The 20,909-nt window shown below is 62.2% G+C and overlaps 1 protein-coding gene and 1 long non-coding RNA gene across 3 annotated transcripts; one reads left to right on the forward strand and one right to left on the reverse strand.

Annotated features, from left to right (window-relative positions):
- Positions 1 to 565: 565 nt before the first annotated feature.
- LOC124959972 (uncharacterized) lies at positions 566 to 12,709 on the reverse strand. 2 transcript variants are annotated; one of them, XR_007104012.1, is made up of 4 exons: positions 12,524 to 12,709; positions 11,802 to 11,925; positions 3,058 to 4,770; positions 566 to 2,865 (listed from the first exon to the last, which is right to left on the reverse strand). It is a non-coding gene; the product is annotated as an uncharacterized LOC124959972 (long non-coding RNA). The 2 variants fall into 2 exon arrangements; XR_007104011.1 differs by lacking the exon at positions 12,524 to 12,709 and having other exon boundaries at positions 11,802 to 12,191.
- On the forward strand, positions 10,871 to 18,480 carry Mrgprf (MAS related GPR family member F). Its single transcript, XM_047518475.1, has 3 exons — positions 10,871 to 11,220; positions 14,018 to 14,128; positions 16,652 to 18,480. The coding sequence occupies exons 2-3, from the start codon at positions 14,081 to 14,083 to the stop codon at positions 17,627 to 17,629; spliced, it is 1,026 nt and encodes a 341-aa protein (XP_047374431.1). The 5' UTR covers positions 10,871 to 11,220; positions 14,018 to 14,080; the 3' UTR covers positions 17,630 to 18,480.
- The last annotated feature ends 2,429 nt before the right edge of the window (positions 18,481 to 20,909 follow it).

The raw sequence follows: 20,909 nt of genomic DNA on the forward strand, positions 1-20,909 counted from the left end.
GGAAACAGCACGAATCAGAACCAGGAAACCAGAAATGAAGCAACTGGAGGAGAGGAAAATTTAAAAAGAGGTGCCAAAGCTCAGAAAGGGATTTCAATAGCAGAGGAGACTAATTAAGACACGAAGACAAGCCAGGCACAGTGGCGCATGCCTGTGACCCAGCTGTAAGGGTGCCAGGCTAGCTCAGGTAAGAGCCGCGGAGTCAGGACCCAGACCCTGGGAGTTGGGTAGGAGCAGGCTTGTGGCAAGCAGCCTGCAAACTCGTTTATTGCAGGAAAAACCATACATTTTATAAACTTTTTGTCCAATCACGATGTGCCACGGGGGATCAGACCATCAGGCCCCTATACAGGTTTCCTTGGTAGCACTAGGTCAATTTGGGGGCAGTCATTTACATTCCTAGGTGGTCAGAGCGGAATGCTCCTCTCTGCGAGTTTACACACTTGAGACATTAACTGCTGCGAGCCAAGAACTAGGATTTCTCCCAACACTCAGATACTAGGGAGACTGAGGCAGGAGGATTGCAAGTTTGAGGCCAGCCTCAGCAACTGAACAAGACCCTGCCTCAAAATAAAAAATAAGGAGGACCGGGATGTGGCTCAGTTGTTAAGCACCCCTGGGTTCCATCCCTGGTACGAAAAATGAAAAGAAAACAAAAATGAAAAAGAGCATAAAAGCAGATAATTACTACAAGTAATGGCAAAGAAAGAGACAGACCATGGAGATCAGGAGGGGTTCAAACAGGAAAGAAGCACTGAGACCAAACACAAGCATCGAGGGGGACAACCAGGCACAGAAGACAGCGAGTCATCCCCGGAGGAGACCAAAGCCATGGGCAGACCCAAAGAACAGGATTCCAGAACATCTTCCTGAAATACAGAGCCTTGGAAGACGTGTGAAAGAGCCGCACTGCTCAGTCGGACGCCTGTTGGTGAGGGCGACCCGGGGGGCCAGGCACCGTTTGAGGGGCCGGGTCCGAGGCGCCACAGGACCGCAGACGCCAAGGTCCTCCACACCGACCCAGAACAGAGGCGGAGAGGGCGTGACCGTCAGGGCCCCCAGGACCCCCTCTGACATGGCCAGGACGACCCAGGATGCCCTCCGCGCTGTGGCCCTGGTGAGAGGGGCTTTCGAAAGATTCGTGAGGCCTAAGTCAGCCAGAAACCACGGCAAGGCCACCCCTCACACGGCTCTGCCTTAGCTTCCGCCCTGCCCCGTGCGGAGGGACTTGGCTCTGAGCACCCCGCTGAGTCTCCCCTGGGTGTCTGTGGTGGCCGGCCCTCATGCAAAGTGCGTGATGACCGTCTTCCTGGGTCCTCTGGCTGCAGATGCCCAGACCTGGACTCCTGCACCCTGGACCCCCTACAGCAAGCCCCTGGCTTCAGCAAGACCTAGTGGCTGCTTTCCGGTTGCAGCCCACATGGCAGGGACAGAAGTGGGGCCGGGAGAAGAAAACCTGGAGAAGAGTTCCCGGAAGCTGCCAACTGGCCGACCACAGGCAAAGGCACGGATCCCGCGGCCGCAGAGAAGGGACCCAGGGACTCGCCACCCGGCTGTCAAAACAGCCCCTGAAACCATCACCCCAGGCGCAGGGAGCCAGTGCCACGGGAGCCACGTCCAGGGACCACAGCCGCAGCCACGGCAAGAGACCTGCTGGCGAGGACTCCCACGGGGGCCACGGCTGCACTGGAGGGCCTGGCGGGGGGCCCCTTGTGCCCAGCCCTCCCTGCCGAGCAACACGCCGGGTCGAGACCCGGGGACCATCTCTCCAGGCCTGGGAGCGGCCCCCTCGCAAGGCCTCACAGGCGTCCCCGGATCCATGGGAGATCCCGGCGCTCAGGTCCCGCGTGTGAAATGGCGAGGAGTTTGAGTATGTCCTGGGCTCTCCCTCCCGAGTGTCCCAGATCGTCCCTGGATGGCTGGTGACGGCTTGCAAACTCCATTCCACACGGCTCAACCCGGGTGGTCCTCGATTTGAATAAGCAGCTCACCACACCTGCTGCCTCAATGCCCCACCTGATAGGCCCAGCGGACACCCGCGGCCCCTCGGCCAACGCCCGGAGTTCATCCAGAGCCCCGGGGTGAAGGGGAGGCCGGGTCTCCTTGAGGAAGGACCTGGTCCTGCTGCCACCACTGAGTGTGCACCATCTCCCCGCCTGCCGCAGAGAACTGGGGCCATCATCTGGGACGGGTGGCCAGAGAAAGGAAGTACTCAGATTTGGGGGTGCACCAGGCCTGAGCCGGTATCGACTCCAGCTGGCACGAGTCCCCACAGGAGCGGCAGTCAGAGGGGGCTGGAGAGGCCCAGCCGTGGACGGGCTGCACTCTGACCCGTCTCACGGAGGCTCAGCGGGCGCTGGAGTCACCTGTGACCAGGCCGCCCCACCTGGTCCCACAAAGCAGAGTGAAATAGACAGCTCGGCGGTTGGCAGCGTCCTCACCGTGGCTCCCTGATGGGTAGAGGGGGGCCGTTCTGCAGAAATGGCTAGGCAGAAGCCACCAGGACTGCCTCTCTCTCTCTCTCGAAATAGAAACCAAAAGTCACATCGTAAACTTGGTAAGACGAGTCCAGTTTCATGTGCTCTCCTGGGGCAGGTGGCCCTTGCTTTGCTTTGTTTTGCTGTTCTAAGGATCGAACCCAGGGCGCTCTATGACTCAGCGACATCCCCAGATCTTCTTATTTTGAGACAGAGTCTCACTCAGTTGCTGAGGTTGGCCTCAAACTTGCCATCCTCCTGCCTCGGCCTCCCAAGTCACTGGGATTACAAGCGTGCGCCACCTCACTCGGCTTGGATGTAGTACCCTTAATGGAGAAAATCAACACAGCTTCCAACACCTGGCAATTTCTGTTCTCTGTACTCATTACTGAAAAACAAAAGCAAATGAGAAATGTGTTTCTGCTTTGCAGTGACAGCTCTGACCCTTCACCACCTTCCCTGGGACTTATAGGCTCTCCAGCCCCTCCAGCGTCACAGGTTACCTCTCCATTCCGCAGGACAAGAAGCTGATCCAGGGCACGGAAGGACCCCTTGCCCACAGTTTCCCACCCCCACATACCTTCAGAAAACCATGGTCCACAAATACGACGTGGAAAATTCCGGTAAATGATCCACAAGCTCTCAACCATCCGCCCTTCAGAGTAGCATGCCGAAAGTTCACGCTGCTCCGCCCGCCTGGAACGGGCGCCATCCCTTTGTCCAGCGTATCTGACCTGTGTACACGCCCTGCCCGTTAGTCACTGCTATGACTTGTCCCCAGAAAGCCCGTGCGCTGAAGGCTTGTCATTGGATGGTGGCACAGTCGGAAGGTGGTGGAACCCCAGGATGTGGGGCCCGGGGGGAAGAAGTCAGGACCTTGGGGACGTGCCTTGAGGGCTCTTAGGACGCTGCTCCCTTCCTATCTCTGCCCTGCTTTTCAGCCACCGTGAGGCAGGCGGTTGGCCGCCTCTGCCCTGAGCTCTTGCCGTGCTGGGCCACAGCCCCACAGGCCCAGAGCAACAGGTCAGGCGCCCGTGGATGCAGCCTCTGAAGCTCGAGCCAGGACGACCCTTTTCCTCTATTCATTTCCTCAGGCGTCCTGTCACAGTGACGGAACCTGGCCCACAGTCCCTGCAGCGGTCAGACCCACCATGGTGGCGTCACGGTGCTGGTGTTCAGGGACCCTACAGTCCCCCGCGTCCCCCACCTCACCTGGTCTCATCACACGGACGGGGCACTAACTCACGCTGTCACAGGAGGGGTGAAGTGTCACAGGTGGGAGGTGCGGCCCGCGGAGGGCGCTTGCCTGCTGCCGGGAGGCCCAGCGGGCGATCGCAGGAAGGGCCTGGTCCTCGGCTCCTGTACGGCAGGACACCGTCAGGCCTCTGTTTTATGATTGTCGTTGTTCGTCTTTCGCTGGCGTCGGTCCTCGAGGGGTCTCGGAAGTACCCCTTGGACAGCAGGGCGGCGGCAGCGGCAGCAGCGTGGTGAGGCTCGGGCCTAATGAGCCAGAAGTCACGAACACCGGGGAGACCTGGCGCGACACGGGCGTGTCGGGGCACCTCAGGGACATTGCCAGGGACCGTGAGCACGCGTGAGCCGCCCCCGCTAAGAGGAAGCACCTGCTGCACCAGGCGCCTCCGCCCGGCCGGCGGCTCCCGGGTCTCTTCGGATGCGCGCCTTGGGGTGCTCTTCCGCCTGGTGTCCTGCTCCCCTAGGCTGGTTCTGAGCAGGCGTGGAAGGAGAGAAGGCTGTGGGCAGCCGTGGCACCCTCCAGCCCTGCTGGCCCGGCAGACGCAGGACCCCGAAGAGTCTGGGCATGGGATGGTGTGTGGGCGCCATGGCGGCTCCTGCAGGTGCAGACGGCTGGGACCGCGGAGTGGAGTCCCGTCCTCTTCTGGCAATACGGAGTCTCCTGGGGAGACCCAGCTTCTGCCTCGCTGTTGGGCCTCAGGTGAGACCCAGTGCAAACGGGGGGCGCGAAGTCCCCGTGTGATCCCAGCTGCCACCTCGATCGGTGTCCACCAGCCCCACAGGCTGAGAACTTCCCCACGCGGCACGGCCCCCTCATCAGCCACGCCGGCAGACGTGAGCGGGTCCTGGGGCACGAGCTAATGACGCCCATCACTGCATGGACTCCTCACCCGTGGGGGTCCCTGTGTCCAGCCGACAGAGGAAGAAACTGGCCCGCTCCACATATGACTGTCCAGACAGGACACCGCCCCCCGGGGCAGCCAGCCCTGGTGGCAGGGTGATTGCACGGGGCCACTTCCATCTTCCATGGTTATTTCTCCTAGAAAAATCAATTACAGATTTGGCTTCTCTGCCTCCACACTTCCCCCAGACCCCCCTCCCTGGACTTAGGGAACCTGAGGGATGGCGATCGCCGCCCACAAGCTGACCTCTGGTCAAGGAGCTCCTTTCTCCATATGCCCATGAACACAGCCTCTCTGATGCTGTAGAAGGCTCCCGTGGCCTTTCCAGGGCTGCCGACGAGGCTTTGGGGCCACAGATGAAGCATAGCTTCTGAGCCCGGGCCAAGAGGGAGTCCCGTCCCCCTGGATGTGCCCCGTCCTGATGGCGAGGGAACGCTGGTTGCTAGAGGCCACGGGCCTCCCATGCCTGGCTCCCAGGAGACTGTCTGAGGCCCCCTAAGTTCTCCCCTGCCCCGTGGTCAAAAGCGTGGAAGCCACGGGACCCGAGAGAGGCAAGCCCCCCAATGGCCGGCCCTGCAGGAGCAGAGCTTTGACCATCCCACCTGGCAAGAACCCCCACAGTTCAGGGCACTGTGGAGGGGGCGTGAGGCTGTGTGAGGGAGAGGAGGTTGCGCCTGCCTGGTTGGCACTGCAGGAACAAGCCCTGCTGTGGCCGCACGTGTGTCCTCCCGGCTCAATTGGCTGTCCTTGCAGGTCACTAAGGACACGTCCATCATGGAGACCTCTCCAACCAGTATTCCAGTGACAGAGCATCCGGGGGCCACGGGGGAGGGGTGGACCCTGGGCATCGGGGGGCTGGGCCTCTCGACCCCTCTTCCAGGTTGCACAGGCCGCTGGACGTGGGAGGTGGGCCACCACCGTCCTCCCCACTCAGAAGCTGCACAGGCAGCCGTGATGAGGTGCCACCAGGGCCAGGAGTCAGCTGGAGGCCAGCAGAGGTGGGCGGGGAGACCCCGAGGGGTGGCTGTAAAGGCCCCAGCAGCAAATGACCCAGGGGACCTGACGTCCATCATGTGACGCCACAGGACACGTGTTCCCCGTCCCTTGTGAGGAGGGCTATGGAGGAGGCCCCTGCTGGGAAGGCGGGCAGACGACTCCGTCACCGATCGGCACCACCGGTCCCCGCATTCCACCAAAGGGACCCCTCTGTGGGTTTTTGGGCACTGTCCTGTTCCCAAGGCCACACAGGCAGCCGCAAGCTGCTCCACGGGTTGGGGTTGTCACACGGCCTTCTGTGGGTGGCACTGGGCTGGAAGGGCAAAGTGACCAGAACTCGCAGGCACCTGCCCCAGGTGCCCACAGCGCAGGCGTGTGACTCCAGCCAACCGGGCCGCAGCTGCACCCAGGGGCCCAAGAGGCGTGTCTGCCTGCCACCCCGGGGTTCAGGCCACCGGCTGCCACCCCAGCCCAACAGAAGCCCAGACCCCAGTCCCCAGGGTGCACCGCAGCCTCTGGTGCCCTCCCTCCGGGCTGGATCTGGTCCTCCTGCCTTCCCTCCCCTGGCGATCCACCCGCCCCACACACCACCCTGCTGCGCGCTGTCTGCACCAGCCGATGCCCTAATCTTAGGTGATCTGGGCCCAGGGACCGAGGAGCCTCCTCGACACCTCCAGCAACACTACCACCAGGACAGCGACCATCGAAAAAGCCGGAAATGAGCAGCTGTGGGCAGGACGTGGAGACTGGAGTCCCCATGTGAGACTGGACGGGGAGGGCTGCAGGGAGGAGGAAGCCACAGTTAATGGGGACAGGGTTCCCTTGAGCAAGATGAAGAGTTCTGGGCGGGGGTGGGTCACAGTCCCTCAGCCTGCTCGTGAGCACACCTAGTGCCCTGAACAGCGGTCAGGAGGTAAAGCACGTGGTCATATAAACATGTGTGATTTTTAAAGATCCTGGAATTGGAAAATAATTTTTCATTTGTTTGTTTGTAGTGCTGGAATTGGAACCCAGGTCTCCACCACTGAGCTGCACCCTCAGCGCAAAATTTTTTTAAAAAAATGGCATTTGCCCTCAATCAGTGTGACCTGCAAATGCAACCAGGCACCAGGGAAAGTCCAGATCAGAGAGATCCACAGAGATCCAGTCTGGAAGCTTCGGCTGGAAGTAGCTGCTTCTGCCTGAAAGTTGAGGAAGCCCAGGGCCGCACACACGCCAGGAAAACGCTCTTCCACTGAACACTCGGCCAGCCCGTGTGGCCTCTAACCGAGGACCCGGGACAGCTCAGACGCAGGGCAACTCGACAGTTGAGCACTAGTGCCCGGGAAGACCTCGACAGGTTTTGGTGTGGTCCCCAGGCGTGTTTTATCTGTGCACCTGCACAGGCCTGGACAGAAGTCGGACCGCCATCTCAGTGTTGAGTGCAACCTCATCTCTCACCTCCTCTCGGTTGCTCCCCCAGGTCAGGAGAGGACACCCCACGGCTGCTCTCAGCCCGCCAGGCAAAGGAGCAGGAGAGCGGAGGGTCCCCGAGCCACCCTTGCTGGGGGTGCCCTGGTTGGCAGGTGCCTGTTGTCATAATCACCGAGGAGGCGAGGGCCAGCTGGAAACGAGGCCCCAGAAGAAGGCGGGCCCGCGTCCTTCTAATTGCCTCCCATCCCTATCTCACGTCGCCTTTACCCGCAGCGCTTCCTGGGAACACACCAAAGAAACCCCCAGCATCCCCTCTGAAAAGAAGTCGAGGTGGCGTGCATGCCCAGTGGACAAAGGGCAGATGCTTCGCAACGCGGCCCTCGGGCCCCCAAGCCTGCAAACGGTCTCCCCCACGTGACGGGAGGGCTCAGGACCCAAAAAGAGAGGAACTCAGGGGAGATCTGGAGGTGAGCCTTTCCTCCAGAGCCGTGGTGGGCAGACGGACCCTCCCCGGCCTCCCCTCCAGCCCCCGCCTCAGGCTTGGGGCAGCCACATGGGCCAGCTGCTGAGGTGGTCCTGTCCTCGCAAGGTTCCTAGGAGGAGGCAGGAGCACACCCAGCTTCTGCGTCCCCATGGGCAGGTGCTCCAACCCTCTGGCCACAACCTCCCCATCCCAAATTCCCTGCCTCAGCCCTGCCACATCCTGTCCTGTAGGAAACCTGGTGTGCTGAGAAAGGACAGGGGAGAAAAGTGGGGAGGGAGGGGGAGGAGGGCAGGAGGGAGGAGGGCGGGTGGAGAGAGGCAGGACAGGAACACAGGTTCGGGAGGGTGTCTGCCAGCCCCCCTGGCTGGCTCCCAAAGGCTTGTTGCTGAGTTTGGGCTAAAGAGGTCACAGACCCGGTGCTATGGTGCCTGGGGTCCACTTGGGGCAGAGGAGGCGCAACTGTGGGTGAGGACAGGTGGGCCATGAGCCAGGGCAGGACAGAGGAGCTGCGCGCGTCTGGTCCCACAGCAGGTGGCCCGCGTGAAGCAGGGGCGTGCAGGAAGCTGGCGCTGGGCCACAAGGAGCAGGTGCCCCTGCCACCTTCTGGGGACCTTTTGATGACAGGGCCACCTGGGGGATCCAGGGCATCGTCGCCACCTCCGGAACTTAACCTCACCACCTCTGCAGTCTCTGGCCACAGACAGGCCTCGTCTCCTCAGGTTTGTGCACTAGGCTGTAGTTCCGCCCCCCCCACCACTTCCCTCCCTGTCCAACCCGTAAGTTTCTGTCAGCACATCTGCCACTGTCCTTGCGGCTCAGACCCCGGGTCAGATCCCCTGCTCCTTGGCCTTCTGTTGAATCTCCCACTGCCCCACATCTGTTTCCTCCAGTTCTTCCCCCACAGCAGCTGGTCTTCAATAAATCTGTGTTGAATGAAGATAAGAACGACCAGGTAGGGAAAAGGTGGGTGGGTGGGTGGGTGGATGGATGGGTACACAGAGGGATAGATGTATGGATGGCAGAGAAATAGACGAATGGGAGGAAAGCTGTGCATATGGATGGGTGGGTGGGCGGGTGGGCGGATGTGTGGGTGGGTTGATGGGTGGATGGGTGGGTGGATGGGTGGGTGGGTGGATGGGTGGATGGGTGGATAGATGGATGGGTGGATGGGCAGGTGGGTGGATGGGTGGATGGGTGAGTGGATGGATGGATGGGTGGGTGGGTGGATGGGTGGGTGAATGGGTGGGAGGGTGGGTGGGTGGATGGGTGGGTGGATGGATGGGTGGATGGATAGTGGATGGGTGTATGGGTGGGTGGGTGAGTGGGTGGATGGATGGGTGGGTGGGTGGATGGGTGGATGGGTGGGTGGGTGAATGAATGGCTGAATGTGTGGGTGGTACATGGATGGATGTGTGTGGCACAGTTAAAAATAAAGATCCCTTCTACTAGGAGAGGCAGGGAGAGCACTGGATGGCCAGTGGTGGCCATTTAGAGCCTGAGGAAAGATTATAAAAGTTCGTAGAGCGAAGGACATGTCCCAGTTCCATGTGGGCTGGCCCTGGATTGGACACCCTGGTGAGTGTTTGAGCAGCCCCCACACGGAGCCCAGGGCACAGTGTTCTTGAGGTGAACGAGGAGTTCTGCTTCCTGGGACCGACCCCTTCCTCCTACCACTTCATGAGGAAACCGAGGCCCAGAGGGGGATGTGAACAGCCTGGGGCCATCCCGACTGTAGCTGGCTGGGTTCTCTCTTCCACCCCAGTCGCAGCCCAGCATCAGGGCCGCCCCCTGCAGCCCCAGCCCAGAGCTCCCCACATGGAGACGGTGCTGTGTACTACATGTCAGGGCACCCCAAAATTCCTATTTGAAATCCTGGCCCCCAAGATGGCAGGATTAGAAGATGGAGCCTTCGGGGGTGACTAGGCCCCCATGAGGGTGGAGCCATCCTGAGGGGAGCCGGCAACTCGTGAAAGGCAGCCGGAGAGCTCACAGCCCCTCCACCGTGCGTGGACATGAGGGAAAGCGCCACATGTGGACCAGGGATGGGCCCTCAGCAGACTCCGAGCTGCCCACGTCTGGTTCCTGGCCATCCCGCCCTGGAACTGCGAGGAATGAGTTCCTGTTGTTTATAAGCCAGAGGGACCAGGACCGTGGCAAACAGGACTCTATGGCCCAGGCACAGGGTGCCGCTCCCATCTAGAAGCACCTCTCTGACTTGGAAAGAAACAAGTTTCCATACCAAATAAGGCGGTGGACTCCAGAGCCTCTGCCCACTCCACACAGCTCCTTTTAAGTGTCCAAAAGCAATCGCACTTGGAACTTGCCTGGCTTCGGCCTCCCGGGCCTCCCCCAGCCTCCCCGTGTAAACAAGCGGCCCAGCTGGGCCCCAGCTGCTGCCCTGGGGGAGGCAAACAGGTCAACACCCTGCCTGCCCAGCCTCTCTGGGCCTTGGGTGTGGTCTGTGTGTCCCCAGCATCCCAGAGCCCCCTCCTCCCAAGAGACCCCAGGAAACCAGCTGGGCCATGCAGGCCGTAGCCCAAGGCTCCCTCCTCCACCAGAGGTCTGCGCTGGGGCAGGGACCGCAGACTCCTCCACAGGCAGGAAGCTAGGCTCCAGGCAGGTGCAGGGAGTCCCCAGGCGGTGCCCTGCGCGATGCCCACAGGGGCAGGCCGCCCCCGCCGGGCACCATTTGCTTGTGCAGGGACAGCGTGAGCTCCCCTGGGCTGCCTGGCCATGAGAAAGTTGGCCCGGGGCAGGAGCGTGCTCCCCTCCCAAGTCCTCCCCACCAGGGCTGGTGGCCCACCCTCCGGCTCCCACCACCCGCCCGCCCGCCCCGTTTCGGGCTCGGTGCCCAGCCACTGCTGCGTTCCAGGACCCCCTCTCTGGGGGAGGCTGACTCATCCCCACTGAGCCGCACGCACCAGGCACCGTGGCCGCCAGCGTCCCTGCTCCACCAGGGCCGCGCCGTGATTTTCCACTTACTCCATCTGATTGCTATTAGGGCTGGGAAAGGGAATTCCTGGTTCCGCAAGGCCACAGGGGGCCCCCAAGCACATTCCGGGGTGGGCAGGGGGGTGGAGGCCACCTGGGGTTGCTACAGTCCCTGGGGGGACTCTGCACCACTGCCAGGGAGCCCTCGCCTCCACACTTCCCAGCTTCTCCAAGCCGGCCCCTCCCTCAGTGGAGACGGCAGGGTGGGACCATCCATCCACCCCAAAATGTCCACTGGGAGCAGACCCAAGGCACCAGGCCAGTGGACAGTGGCGTGGAGCTCCCTCTACGGGACAGGACAGGCTCGGGGGCGGTGGGATGCAAAGGAGAGTAACGGCTGGACTCCGGCCGCAGTGCTCAGTGCTCGGGCCAACCTGACGTCATCAGGCAAAAAGATGAGTCCCCAGTGGGGCTCTGGGGGGGCTCCTGAGCGGGGCATTCCTTCCCGAAGCCTCATCGAGCTCGGCCCCTCCTCCTCCGCCCTCCCCTCCCCCTCCTGCCGGGCCTGGAATTGGGTTTGGGGCGGGTTCTGCTTCCAAAGCCATCTCCTCCAGCAGGCAAGGGCTGGTCCTGCACCGAGCTCCGACACTCCGGGCAGCGTCCGGGCTGGCCTGCTGCCCTGGTGGGTCGGCCAGCCGGAGGCAGGAGTCTCAGGAGGAGCCCACCACAGAGGGAAGGCCTCCGCGGACCAGGACAGCAGCAGGTAGCTCCCTGTGTCCAGAGACCGAGGGAGGGGCTCGGGGAAGGGGCTCTGCAGGGTGAAGGCCAGGCAGGGAAGAAAAATAAGGCGGACGTCTTCAGGCAGGGAGGTGGGCACTGTCGGGCCAGGGGCTCCCAGAAATGCCGCCCCTTCAAGCAAGAAGCCCTGAGATGCCAAAGTAGGGCTGTCAACCACCAGACGACCTCTCCCGCCACTCAAGCTGCAGGGTTCTCAGCGACAGTGAGGAACTTGGAGAGTCCCCCCTCCAGTGTGGCCCTGCCCTGGCCAGCTGGCCTCCCCCCCAGCCCCGAGTTGGCCTCAGCAGCCAGCCCCTGCTCTGTCCTCCCGTGGGTGGGGGCTTCCCGTCCCTCCCCCAGCTTCACGTCCAAGCATGCTTTCTGGAAGGGCTAGAGGGAACACCCAGTGGGCAGCGGCCCAAGAAAGGGGAGAGGTCTCCTCAGCTCCCATGCACACGGCCTTCTGCCGGGGCTGAACCCGGGTGAGGAGCGGCTGCACAGCCAGCCCCGCGGTGGACAGCCAGGGTCACGGCAGCAGCCACAGGAGGTCAGGCAGATGGGTCCCACCTTCTCCCAGGTTGGCGGAGCCTGGTGCGGTGTGCTCCTCCACTGGAACCTTCCTGAGCTGCTCTGCCAGGTCCCGTCCCCGTGCATAAGCCCGTTGGATCCAGCCTCAGTAGGGACCTGGGTCCTAGAGTGGGAGGCAGGCGCTTTCTGTGGATGGCAGCAGCAGGCCCCTTTGTTGGCCGGTGCCCTCAGGCCCAGCCAGGGGAAAACAAGAGGCTTTGGTCCTGGTGGGCTGGGGGTGGGCCAGGTTGGAGGAAGCAGACAGGTGGCCCAGCTGTCCTTGCTTGGAAGGGAGGACAGGTGGGGGCTGGGCTGGCAGCTTTCTGGTCAGCTTTGGCGGAAGCCAGTTCCGTCCTAACCCAGATCAACACGCAGCACACGCACGCACACGCAGCCTTACACATGTCACACACATGTCTTTAATATGGCCCGTCTGGGCTTCTAGATCACTCTCTGCATCAGTGAAATCACTGTGCAGTGACTGGTAGGACGAGGACCAGATAAGATCTGTCAGCACGCTGGGCAGGGAGCCCTACGGCATGCCAGGCTGCGTGTGCGCAGGCCGGCCCTCTGCCCCGCTCCAGCCCGGCCAAAGGGAAAGGGTGAAGCTTTCCTGGGCCAGGGCATCCCTCAGGGGAGCTTAGGGCCTGGACCTGGGTGTGGTGGGCTCTGGAAGGGCCATGGGAAAGCGGGAGCAAGGGAGGAAGCTGGGGGTTGCTTACCTGGGGGGTCTGGGGTGCCGGCAGGGGAAAGCCTGGCAGGCCCACCGTGGGAAGCAGGCAGCCTGCCGCCCGGCTGTGGGACAGTGGTCCACCTGGAGTCCAGGTGGTGCCCAGAGGCGGGGTGAGCAAAGACACATTCCCCAGCACCGAGAGCACGGGCTCTGCGTAGCACCGCACGGGCACCCAGGGTGCTCCACCCCAGCACCCACGGCCCCCACTGAGCACATGGGCGCCCACCAAGCTCAAGGGCACCCCCAGCCGCCTGGGGGCAGGAGGGCAGCAAGTCCTGAACTGGGCACAGGCCTGGGACGGCACTGGGCCCTCCATACCCCTTGGCACAGCCTTGGTACTCGGGGTAGTAGTGTCACCACCTGATCCTGGAGGCCAAGGGTTAAAGAAGGGGCGGGCCACTTGCACAGACGGACACCATTTGCAGCCAATGACTTGCAGCCCAGCTGGGGCTGGAGGAGAGGGGGGGTGGCGGGTCCCAGGCAGCCGGTGGAAGGAATTTCTGGGGAGTGGAGGCTACTGCGCTGCCCAGCAGCCCCTCCAGGGAGGGGAGGGCTCCAGTGGCCTGCAGCTGGGTCGTGCCCCGCCTTTCTCCACTCTCGACCTCAGTTTCCCCATTTTCTGAGGGGAGTAGCTTGCCTGCAGAGACAGAGATCTGGTCAAGGGACAGGTCACTTTTAGCAGACACAGGCGGGATAGACCCATGAGCCGTGGTGGCCAGGGTGGACCAGTCTCCTGCAGGGTGGCTCCTCCCCAGCTGGTCCCCCTCCCAGGTTCATTGATTGGCAGTCTGAGGCTTCCCCTCCCCCAGCCCAGAGCACGACCTCCTGGCTGGTATCCACAGCAGCTGCGGCCTGACAATAGACAGACACCTGCTGCTGGACAGCAACCCCTGGATCCTAGGTCACCTGCTAGAGGGGAATGAGGGCCCCTGCCCCATAGCTGGTAATGAGGACCACACCACATGAGGGGTGTAGGTGGGCTGGCAGCTGCTCAGCCAGCATTAGGTGAGGCTGGGGTTGGTCATGGGGTGCCTTCCAGGCACCTGTAGGGGAAAGACCAGATGCAAGGCCCAGACAAAGACCCCTCCAGACATGATCTGCCCTGCACCTCACCAGCCCTCCCCTGGCCCACGGCGGGCCAGGACACACGCAGTGCTCAGGAAACTGTGAGGCTCCCGGAAACCTCCCAGACCAGGTGCAGAGGGGTGAGGGGGCGTTCCCCAGGGAGGGGCAGGGGGCTCCAAGGGGCCCCAGGGGTCTGCATGAGGGGTCCACCGGCAGGAGGGGCTGTGCTCGCAGGACGAGCACTCTAGACCCCAGGAGGACAGTCCCCCAAGCCCTTCCTAGGGAGCTGGGTGTCGCCTTTCCCTCGAGGTGAGAGCCCTGGGGCTGGGGAACCCGGCTGGGAGGTGAGGTGGAGGGCATTTCCGGAGGAGCCAGACCCCCGTGCCCTCATTTCACTATCTCCCTGGGCTTTTGCCAGGTGCCAGGTGGACGTGCCGGCCGGTGAGCTGTGAGCAGGAACCTGGACTCACCCAGCCTGGCGATGGCTGGGAACTGCTCCTGGGAGGCCCATCCCACCAACAGGGACAAGGCAAGTGCCACCAGGCAGAGGCCACTGGTCTGCCAGAGGCTGCCCCCCACACCCTTCCTCCCAGGCAACTCTCTAGGTCTGCTCTGGGGTGGGCATGGGGCTGGCCCTGGTCACCATCCCTAGGATCCAGTGTCCCCTTCAGTGAGACAAGCACAGAAAGTCCCATTGCTGCTGACCCTGGGTCGTCCTTGGCCAGTCGTGAAAGGTCTCATTTCATCCCTTCCCTGCGGAGGGGGCAGTCACCATTTACCATGGCCAGGGCCTGCCCGGAAGGCCTGTACACTGGCCTCCGGGCGTCCCCGGTGTCTAGTGCTCCACAGAGCCGTGCCTGAGACTCCGACAAGCCCTTCAGACTGACCCACCTCCTCCTGCCCTGCCCCTCCCCTTGAAAAGTCTGGAATTTTCTTCGGAATCCTGGGTAGGACACTCTCGGATTGGAAAGACCCTGGAATCAAGCAGTTCAGCCTCCTCACTGAAGGAAACCGAGGCCGACCCCAGGGTGATGACCTGCCCCCTCCCAGCTCCTGGGGTCCCACCCCTCGTCCTTGCCCCTTTCTCTGCTCCCCACTGGGCCCACTGTAAAGTGATGGCAGCCCAGGAGACTGGCTGGGCTGGGGGGTGTCTCCAGAAGTCCCCGGAACAGAGACAGCTCTCGGGGAGGGGGCAGGCTCCAGAGCGGGAGTTTTACAAGGCCTCGTGTGGCTGGGAACAGCTCCCACCCTGTGACTCAGCCGGCCCCCCTCCCCTTCGAGGAGGGGATTACAGGATTTTTCCAGCTTGCAAGAGGCAAGAGTGCTCTGACATGGCTCTGTCCACCCGCTGTCCCCTGCGGTCAAGTTCCCTCTCAGTGGCGGGCTGGTCTTCCCTGGACCTGTCTGTCCTTGCTGAGTGGAACTCCCAAGACATCCCCAGGAAGGGAAGCAGAGCGCAGCTAACAGTGGGATCGAGTGGTCAACAGAGGCAGACAGAGCTCTTGCTGTGGCTGGTGGTGACCCCATAACGACACGGCTCTGACCTCCAGGGGCTCCCGGAGTTCTGCCAACACCGTCCAGTTCCTGTTTGCAGAATCCCTTGAGGGGGCCAGGCCAGAGAAGCCCACCCTTGGCTAGGGGACATCAACAGCAGCTTCTCAGGATCCTGTTTTCTGCCAGAGCCCTCTGGAAGATGGCAGAAAGGGTCCTTTGTTTTGTTGGAGAGTCCTGAGTGACAGGCATGGACACCAGCCTCAGGGAGAGTGCTGGGATGGATTGATAATGTCTGCAGGGGTGTGGGGAAGGGAGTGAGTTTCAGGAATGTGGTCAAAAACACCCCTGGTGGGCTGTTTGGCTGGCCAGTGATTTTATATGTCCACATAGAAAGATCAGGGTGTTTAGTGCTACAATCTAGGGTTCTGGCGCCTCTGAGGAGGGGAGAGGGGGATGGGCCCCTCCACCAGCAGGTCCCCTGACACCCACAACTGGGTGGAGCACAGCAGGCTGCCCACCTTGATCAGGATGGGTGCTCTTGAGTGCCCACCACTCACCAATGTCTGGAACCTGGCTCAGCCTTGTGCACTTACACACCAACCCAGGCACCAGGGACAAGGCTGATACTCCTTCTAGCAAAACCTGTTGTAAAATATGAAAGTGCTTCCTATGGCCACTGCCCCCTCCCCAGAGACCCTCTGGGCTTTCCCACAATCCTGGCCCAGCAACGGGCGCCTCCTCTGATCCCAGTTCTCCCCGTCCCACCGAGAGACCAGGTCCCGTTCCCCTCCAAATGTGGAGGTCAAGTTCCTCTCCACATTTTTTTCCTTACAACTGATTTTATTTCCTTAGAAATAAGTATTTTCACCTTTTAGTCCTGAAACATTGCAAGAAAATTGCCAGAACAGGAGGGGACACGCCCACAGCCCTTGGCTCCCTCCCTACACTGCTGACCTTGTGCCAAATGTGCTTCCTCTCCCTGTCCCCCAGAATCACTTGAGAGTCAATGGCAGACGCCAAGTCCCTATGCCTTCAACGTAGCCAGACTGGCCTGAGAACCAGGCTGTTTCCCTGCATGCCCAGAGCACACCTCCACACCCATGATACAGTACTACCGACCCGAGCTGCAGCCCGTGTCCTCCAAATGTCCCGACGACATGCTCGGTAGCAGTTGCCTGCGTCCAGTGGATGCAGGCTCACAGCACTGCATTATGGATCTTTAGTCTCCATACATCCAGAAAACGCCCTCCATTCTCCCTTATGCTGCATGACGTGCATTTTGGGGAGTCTGTTCTGACGGGTGGGAAGCCTGGAGTGCTCACAGGGGACTGAGAGCTGCCATGTCCCTCCTGGAGGCCTGCCCCTCAGTGCTGCTGGCTCTGGGCTCGGGAACAGTGTGAGCCTCGGGAGGGCTCCTCCTGCTGTTTGCAATCAGAGCCAGTGACCCTACAGGCCCTGGACCCAGGTGTCTTGTGGGGACCCCGCAGGAGCTGCGGGAGCAGGTCCACTGCGGGGGGCAGGGGCGCAGCCACAGCAGTGTCTCCCTGCACCCCTGCAGATGTGTCCCGGCCTGAGCGAGGCCTCGGAGCTCTACAGCCGGGGCTTCCTGACCATCGAGCAGATCGCCATGCTGCCCCCGCCGGCTGTCATGAACTACATCTTCCTGCTGCTCTGCCTGTGCGGCTTGGTGGGCAACGGGCTGGTCCTCTGGTTCTTCGGCTTCTCCATCAAGAGGACCCCCTTCTCCATCTACTTCCTGCACCTGGCCAGCGCCGACAGCGCGTACCTCTGCAGCAAGGCCCTGTTCTCCCTCCTGAACGCGGGGGGCTTCCCGGGCGCCTTCGCCGACTTCGTCCGCAGCGTGTCCCGGGTGGTGGGGCTCTGCACGTTCGTCAGCGGCGTGAGCCTCCTGCCGGCCATCAGCACGGAGCGCTGTGTGTCCGTCATCTTTCCCGCCTGGTATTGGCGCCGGCGGCCCAAGCGCCTGTCGGCCGTGGTCTGCGCCCTGCTCTGGCTGCTGTCCCTGCTGGTCACCGGCATTCACAACTACTTCTGTGTGTTCCTGGGCGGCTCCGGGGCGGCCTGCAGGCACATGGACATCGCCCTGGGCGTCCTCCTCTTCCTGGTCTTCTGCCCGCTCATGGTGCTGCCCTGCCTGGCCCTCATCCTGCACGTGGAGTGCCGGGCACGGAGGCGCCAGCGGTCGGCCAAGCTCAACCACGTGGTCCTGGCCATGGTCTCCGTCTTCCTCGTCTCCTCCATCTACTTGGGGATCGACTGGTTCCTCTTCTGGGTCTTCCAGATCCCGGCCCCCTTCCCCGAGTACGTCACCGACCTGTGCATCTGCATCAACAGCAGCGCTAAGCCCCTCGTCTACTTCCTGGCCGGGAGGGACAAGTCACAGCGGTTGTGGGAGCCTCTCAGGGTGGTCTTCCAGCGGGCCCTGAGGGACGGCGCCGAGCTGGGGGAGGCCTCGGGCGGCTCGCCCAACACGGTCACCATGGAGATGCAGTGCCCCCCTGGGAATGCCTCCTGAGGGGCCTGAACAGGGGAGCCCAGCCAGAAATGGACCCTGGCCCCCAGAGACCCTTTGCCACTGGACAGGAACAGGGCCTGCCTTGGTGCCCATGTGGGAGGAGGGAGAATGATCTGGCTCAGCCCTTCCTGCCTCCTTCTCCCAGGGCTGGAGGCCCTGGGGGTGGCCGAGAGGCTGAGTGGTCACCAGTGAAGAGACCCTGTGACCTGCAGGCCCCTCAGCCACTCTGCCTCAGTGACCCATTGTACCAAAGTCGCCCCCATGTGGTGGGGTCCCTCCTCGCCCAGGCTGGTCAGCAAAGGGGTGGAGGTGGCCACAGCCCTGCCACCTCCTGCCCTTTGGCCTCATCCCCGGTGGTGGACTGTCCTCGAGATGCCAGCCCCAGGGTGGAGCGTGAGCGGATCTGAACCAAACGGTGCTACCGAGGAGAGGTGTCCATTCATCTGCCTTGCAGCCAAATCTTCCTGCAAACAACATCCCTGTCCCCTCGGTGAGACATTTGGAGACTTTAATGGGGGAAACGCCTGGCCCTGGAGCCCCTCGGGACAGGAAGGACGGCCCTTACTAACTCTGTGCCCGGTCAACCCTGGGCAGCCTCCTGAGCACTCTGTGTCCTCCAGGCCACTGTGGACCATATGGGCCGCTCCTGGACCGAGTCCCTGGGCTCCAGCCCCCGCCCACCCAGAAATGGGCTCTGGCTCTCTTCTGGCCCCTGGGGACTGGCACCGTGGTGTCCAGCAAGCAGTGGCCCCGTGTAGCCAAAGGACTTTCATAAGACAATGAAATGTTATCAATAAACATTTGTATCTCGCAGCGAGGCGGCCGAATGCCCGCGGTCCTCCCTGCAGCCTCTGCCTCCCACGGCGAGGACAGCCAAGGGCAGGGGGAGTGGCCAGCCCTCCCTGCTGGCTCTCCTGAGCCATCTGCTCGATCCTCCTGCTCTGAGCCTCATCCTCTGGCTGGTTCTGTCCTCCCTGTGGCATGCCGGCCCCTTTCCTGGTGGGTCGTCCACTTGTCTGCCAGAGGGAGTGACCGTCCCGACCCAGGAAACCTGTTTGCGGGTACTCCAGTCCAGCCCTCTGTTGGCTGACACTGTCCCTTCCACAGGGGATGTGGTGGCCCCACAGGGCTCCCTGGAGTAGGTGGCTGCAGCGCTTCCTGCTGCTCTTCTCTGCCCTGACCCCAGGCAGGGCTGGCCCTGGTGCCTGGACCTCTCTACGTTCCTCCCGTCGGCCAGGAGCCCTCGGGGACACCACCTGGGCCAGGCTGGAGGGCTGCTCTCAGGGCTCACTGAGCCCCACATGAGGACATCCTGGGCCCCTGGTCTAGCCTGGGACTCTCTTTGGGGAAACCTGACGGGAACTTGCTCACTCCGAGGCCGGAGGAGAGAGCCAGGGCGGAGGCATCAGTGGCCCGCCAGGAAGCGTAGCTGACGCAGCAGGTCCCTTCTCTGGGACAGCCAGGAGCCACTGAGGAAGGCGTGACCAGTGGGCCTGCCTGCCGGCACCTGGCGCCCCACCCGCACGCCCTGAGCCTGCTCTGCCTTAACCTGGGGGACGTGGTCCCAGATAGAGCTGACCCCTGCCAAGTCCAGGTGCCTGATGGCCCGCCCCCAGCCGCCCAACTTGCCCTTCCCGTCCACTCTGACCCTGGACTCTCTCTGCTCCTCTTTCTCACAGTCCTGTCTGGGCCTCCCAGCTATGAGCTATGGGAAGGAGGAATCTGTGGATGGAGGGATCTGCGGTTCCAGGGTCTGCGGGTGGGGAAGGTTCTGTGTGCCACCTGCCCTCACCATGCTGAGGCGGAGCACGGGGTGGGCTTCAGGAACAGGCTGGTCCAGGCTCTGGGTCCTTCTGCTGTGCAGATCTTACAGTCCTGCTAGGGAGCTGGGCTTTCCTCCCCCTCCACCCGCGGCCCTGGGAGGAGTCCCTGCCCCTCCCAGATCCCCTCACTTTCTGTGCTAATGGCACAGACAACTAAAGGAGTGGGTGCGCCAGGCCCACCCTCCCATCCCTCCCATCCCTCCCTGGGTACTTAATTATTAAAGTGGCTGGAGGAGCCAGGCCAGGCGCCAGGTCCAGCTGCCCCCAGCTTCCTTCTTTCTGGTGGACGGCCAGGTGTCCTGAGTCGTGCAGATTTCTGTCCTGACACTTTGGAGCAAGGCCGTCCACAGCAGAGTAGCATGGTGCCCGTGGAGGAGCTGCTGGGCTGCCCGCTACCCCCAGACCTGCTCCTGACCTGCTCCTGACCTGCACAGGACAGGGAGCGGCAGGGGCGGGCAAGAGGGACAGGGCCCCACTTCCTGCACCCACCATCTCTACAGAAATAAGCAGGAAGGCACACTGACTTAAGATAGCACAAGAGATGGACAAGGACAAATTTGAAAGGTCCAGAGTCTCCAGGAGGCAGAGGGCTGCTACCTACTAGTTGTGGACCTCAGGCTTACTGTGCCTCAGTTTCCTTGGATGCCACTACACAGACGTCACAGGGCTGGCCTACCTGTGTCCTTGCCCAGCACACCCTGACCAGGCATCAGGGCAAGGGCGTGGTGGGTAGAGGGGAGGACGCGGGTGGTCAGTAGAGGAGAGGCACAAACAGCCGTTCCAGGCTCTGGTCACCAGGGCCACAGCAGGGCCTGGGCCACAGCTTCAGGTAGGTGCCTGGTTTAATTTTCACGGCAGGGCCACACGGGACCTGCTGGCAGTGCCAGCTGTGAAAGGTGGGGCTCACCGATGGCATTTCTGACCATGGTCAGCCACACCAGGTGGACAACCATGCTGGAATCCCACCACCGCCACCCAAAGTGTCCCTACAGTGGCTGTCCAGTGGCCCTGCAAGCTCTGGCCTCTGACCGTGGCCTCTCGGTCAGCAACGCAATGGCAGTTGGATTCTGGAAGATGCCTGAAGTGGACATGCCCAGCACAGCCCCAGGACAACCCAGGATGGCAGACCTGGCTGGTTTCCACAGTCGACGGAGGCCGAGGGCAGACGTGGCTCAGGTTCAGGCCGTCGGCGACGGAAGCAGAGGGAGTGGAGGTGGGGAGCCTGGCAGGCAGCAGCCAGTGGAGCCGTGGTCTCTCCTCTCCCCTGCGTCTGACTCAAGGACTCGGGGACCTGCTCCCCACACCCTGCCCACTGTGGTTTTCACGTAACCTCAGTTTCACATTTTATGCCAGAATTTTTAAGCCCACGGTCTTTTCACATCTGCATAGCTTGGTTCAGAATCCTGAGGCACCGTGTGTCCTTCCTCCAGGAACCGCGGCTTCTCTAGAAGGCGGGT

The sequence above is a fragment of the Sciurus carolinensis genome, chromosome 11 (assembly GCF_902686445.1).
Source record: "Sciurus carolinensis chromosome 11, mSciCar1.2, whole genome shotgun sequence".
NCBI lineage: Eukaryota > Metazoa > Chordata > Mammalia > Rodentia > Sciuridae > Sciurus > Sciurus carolinensis.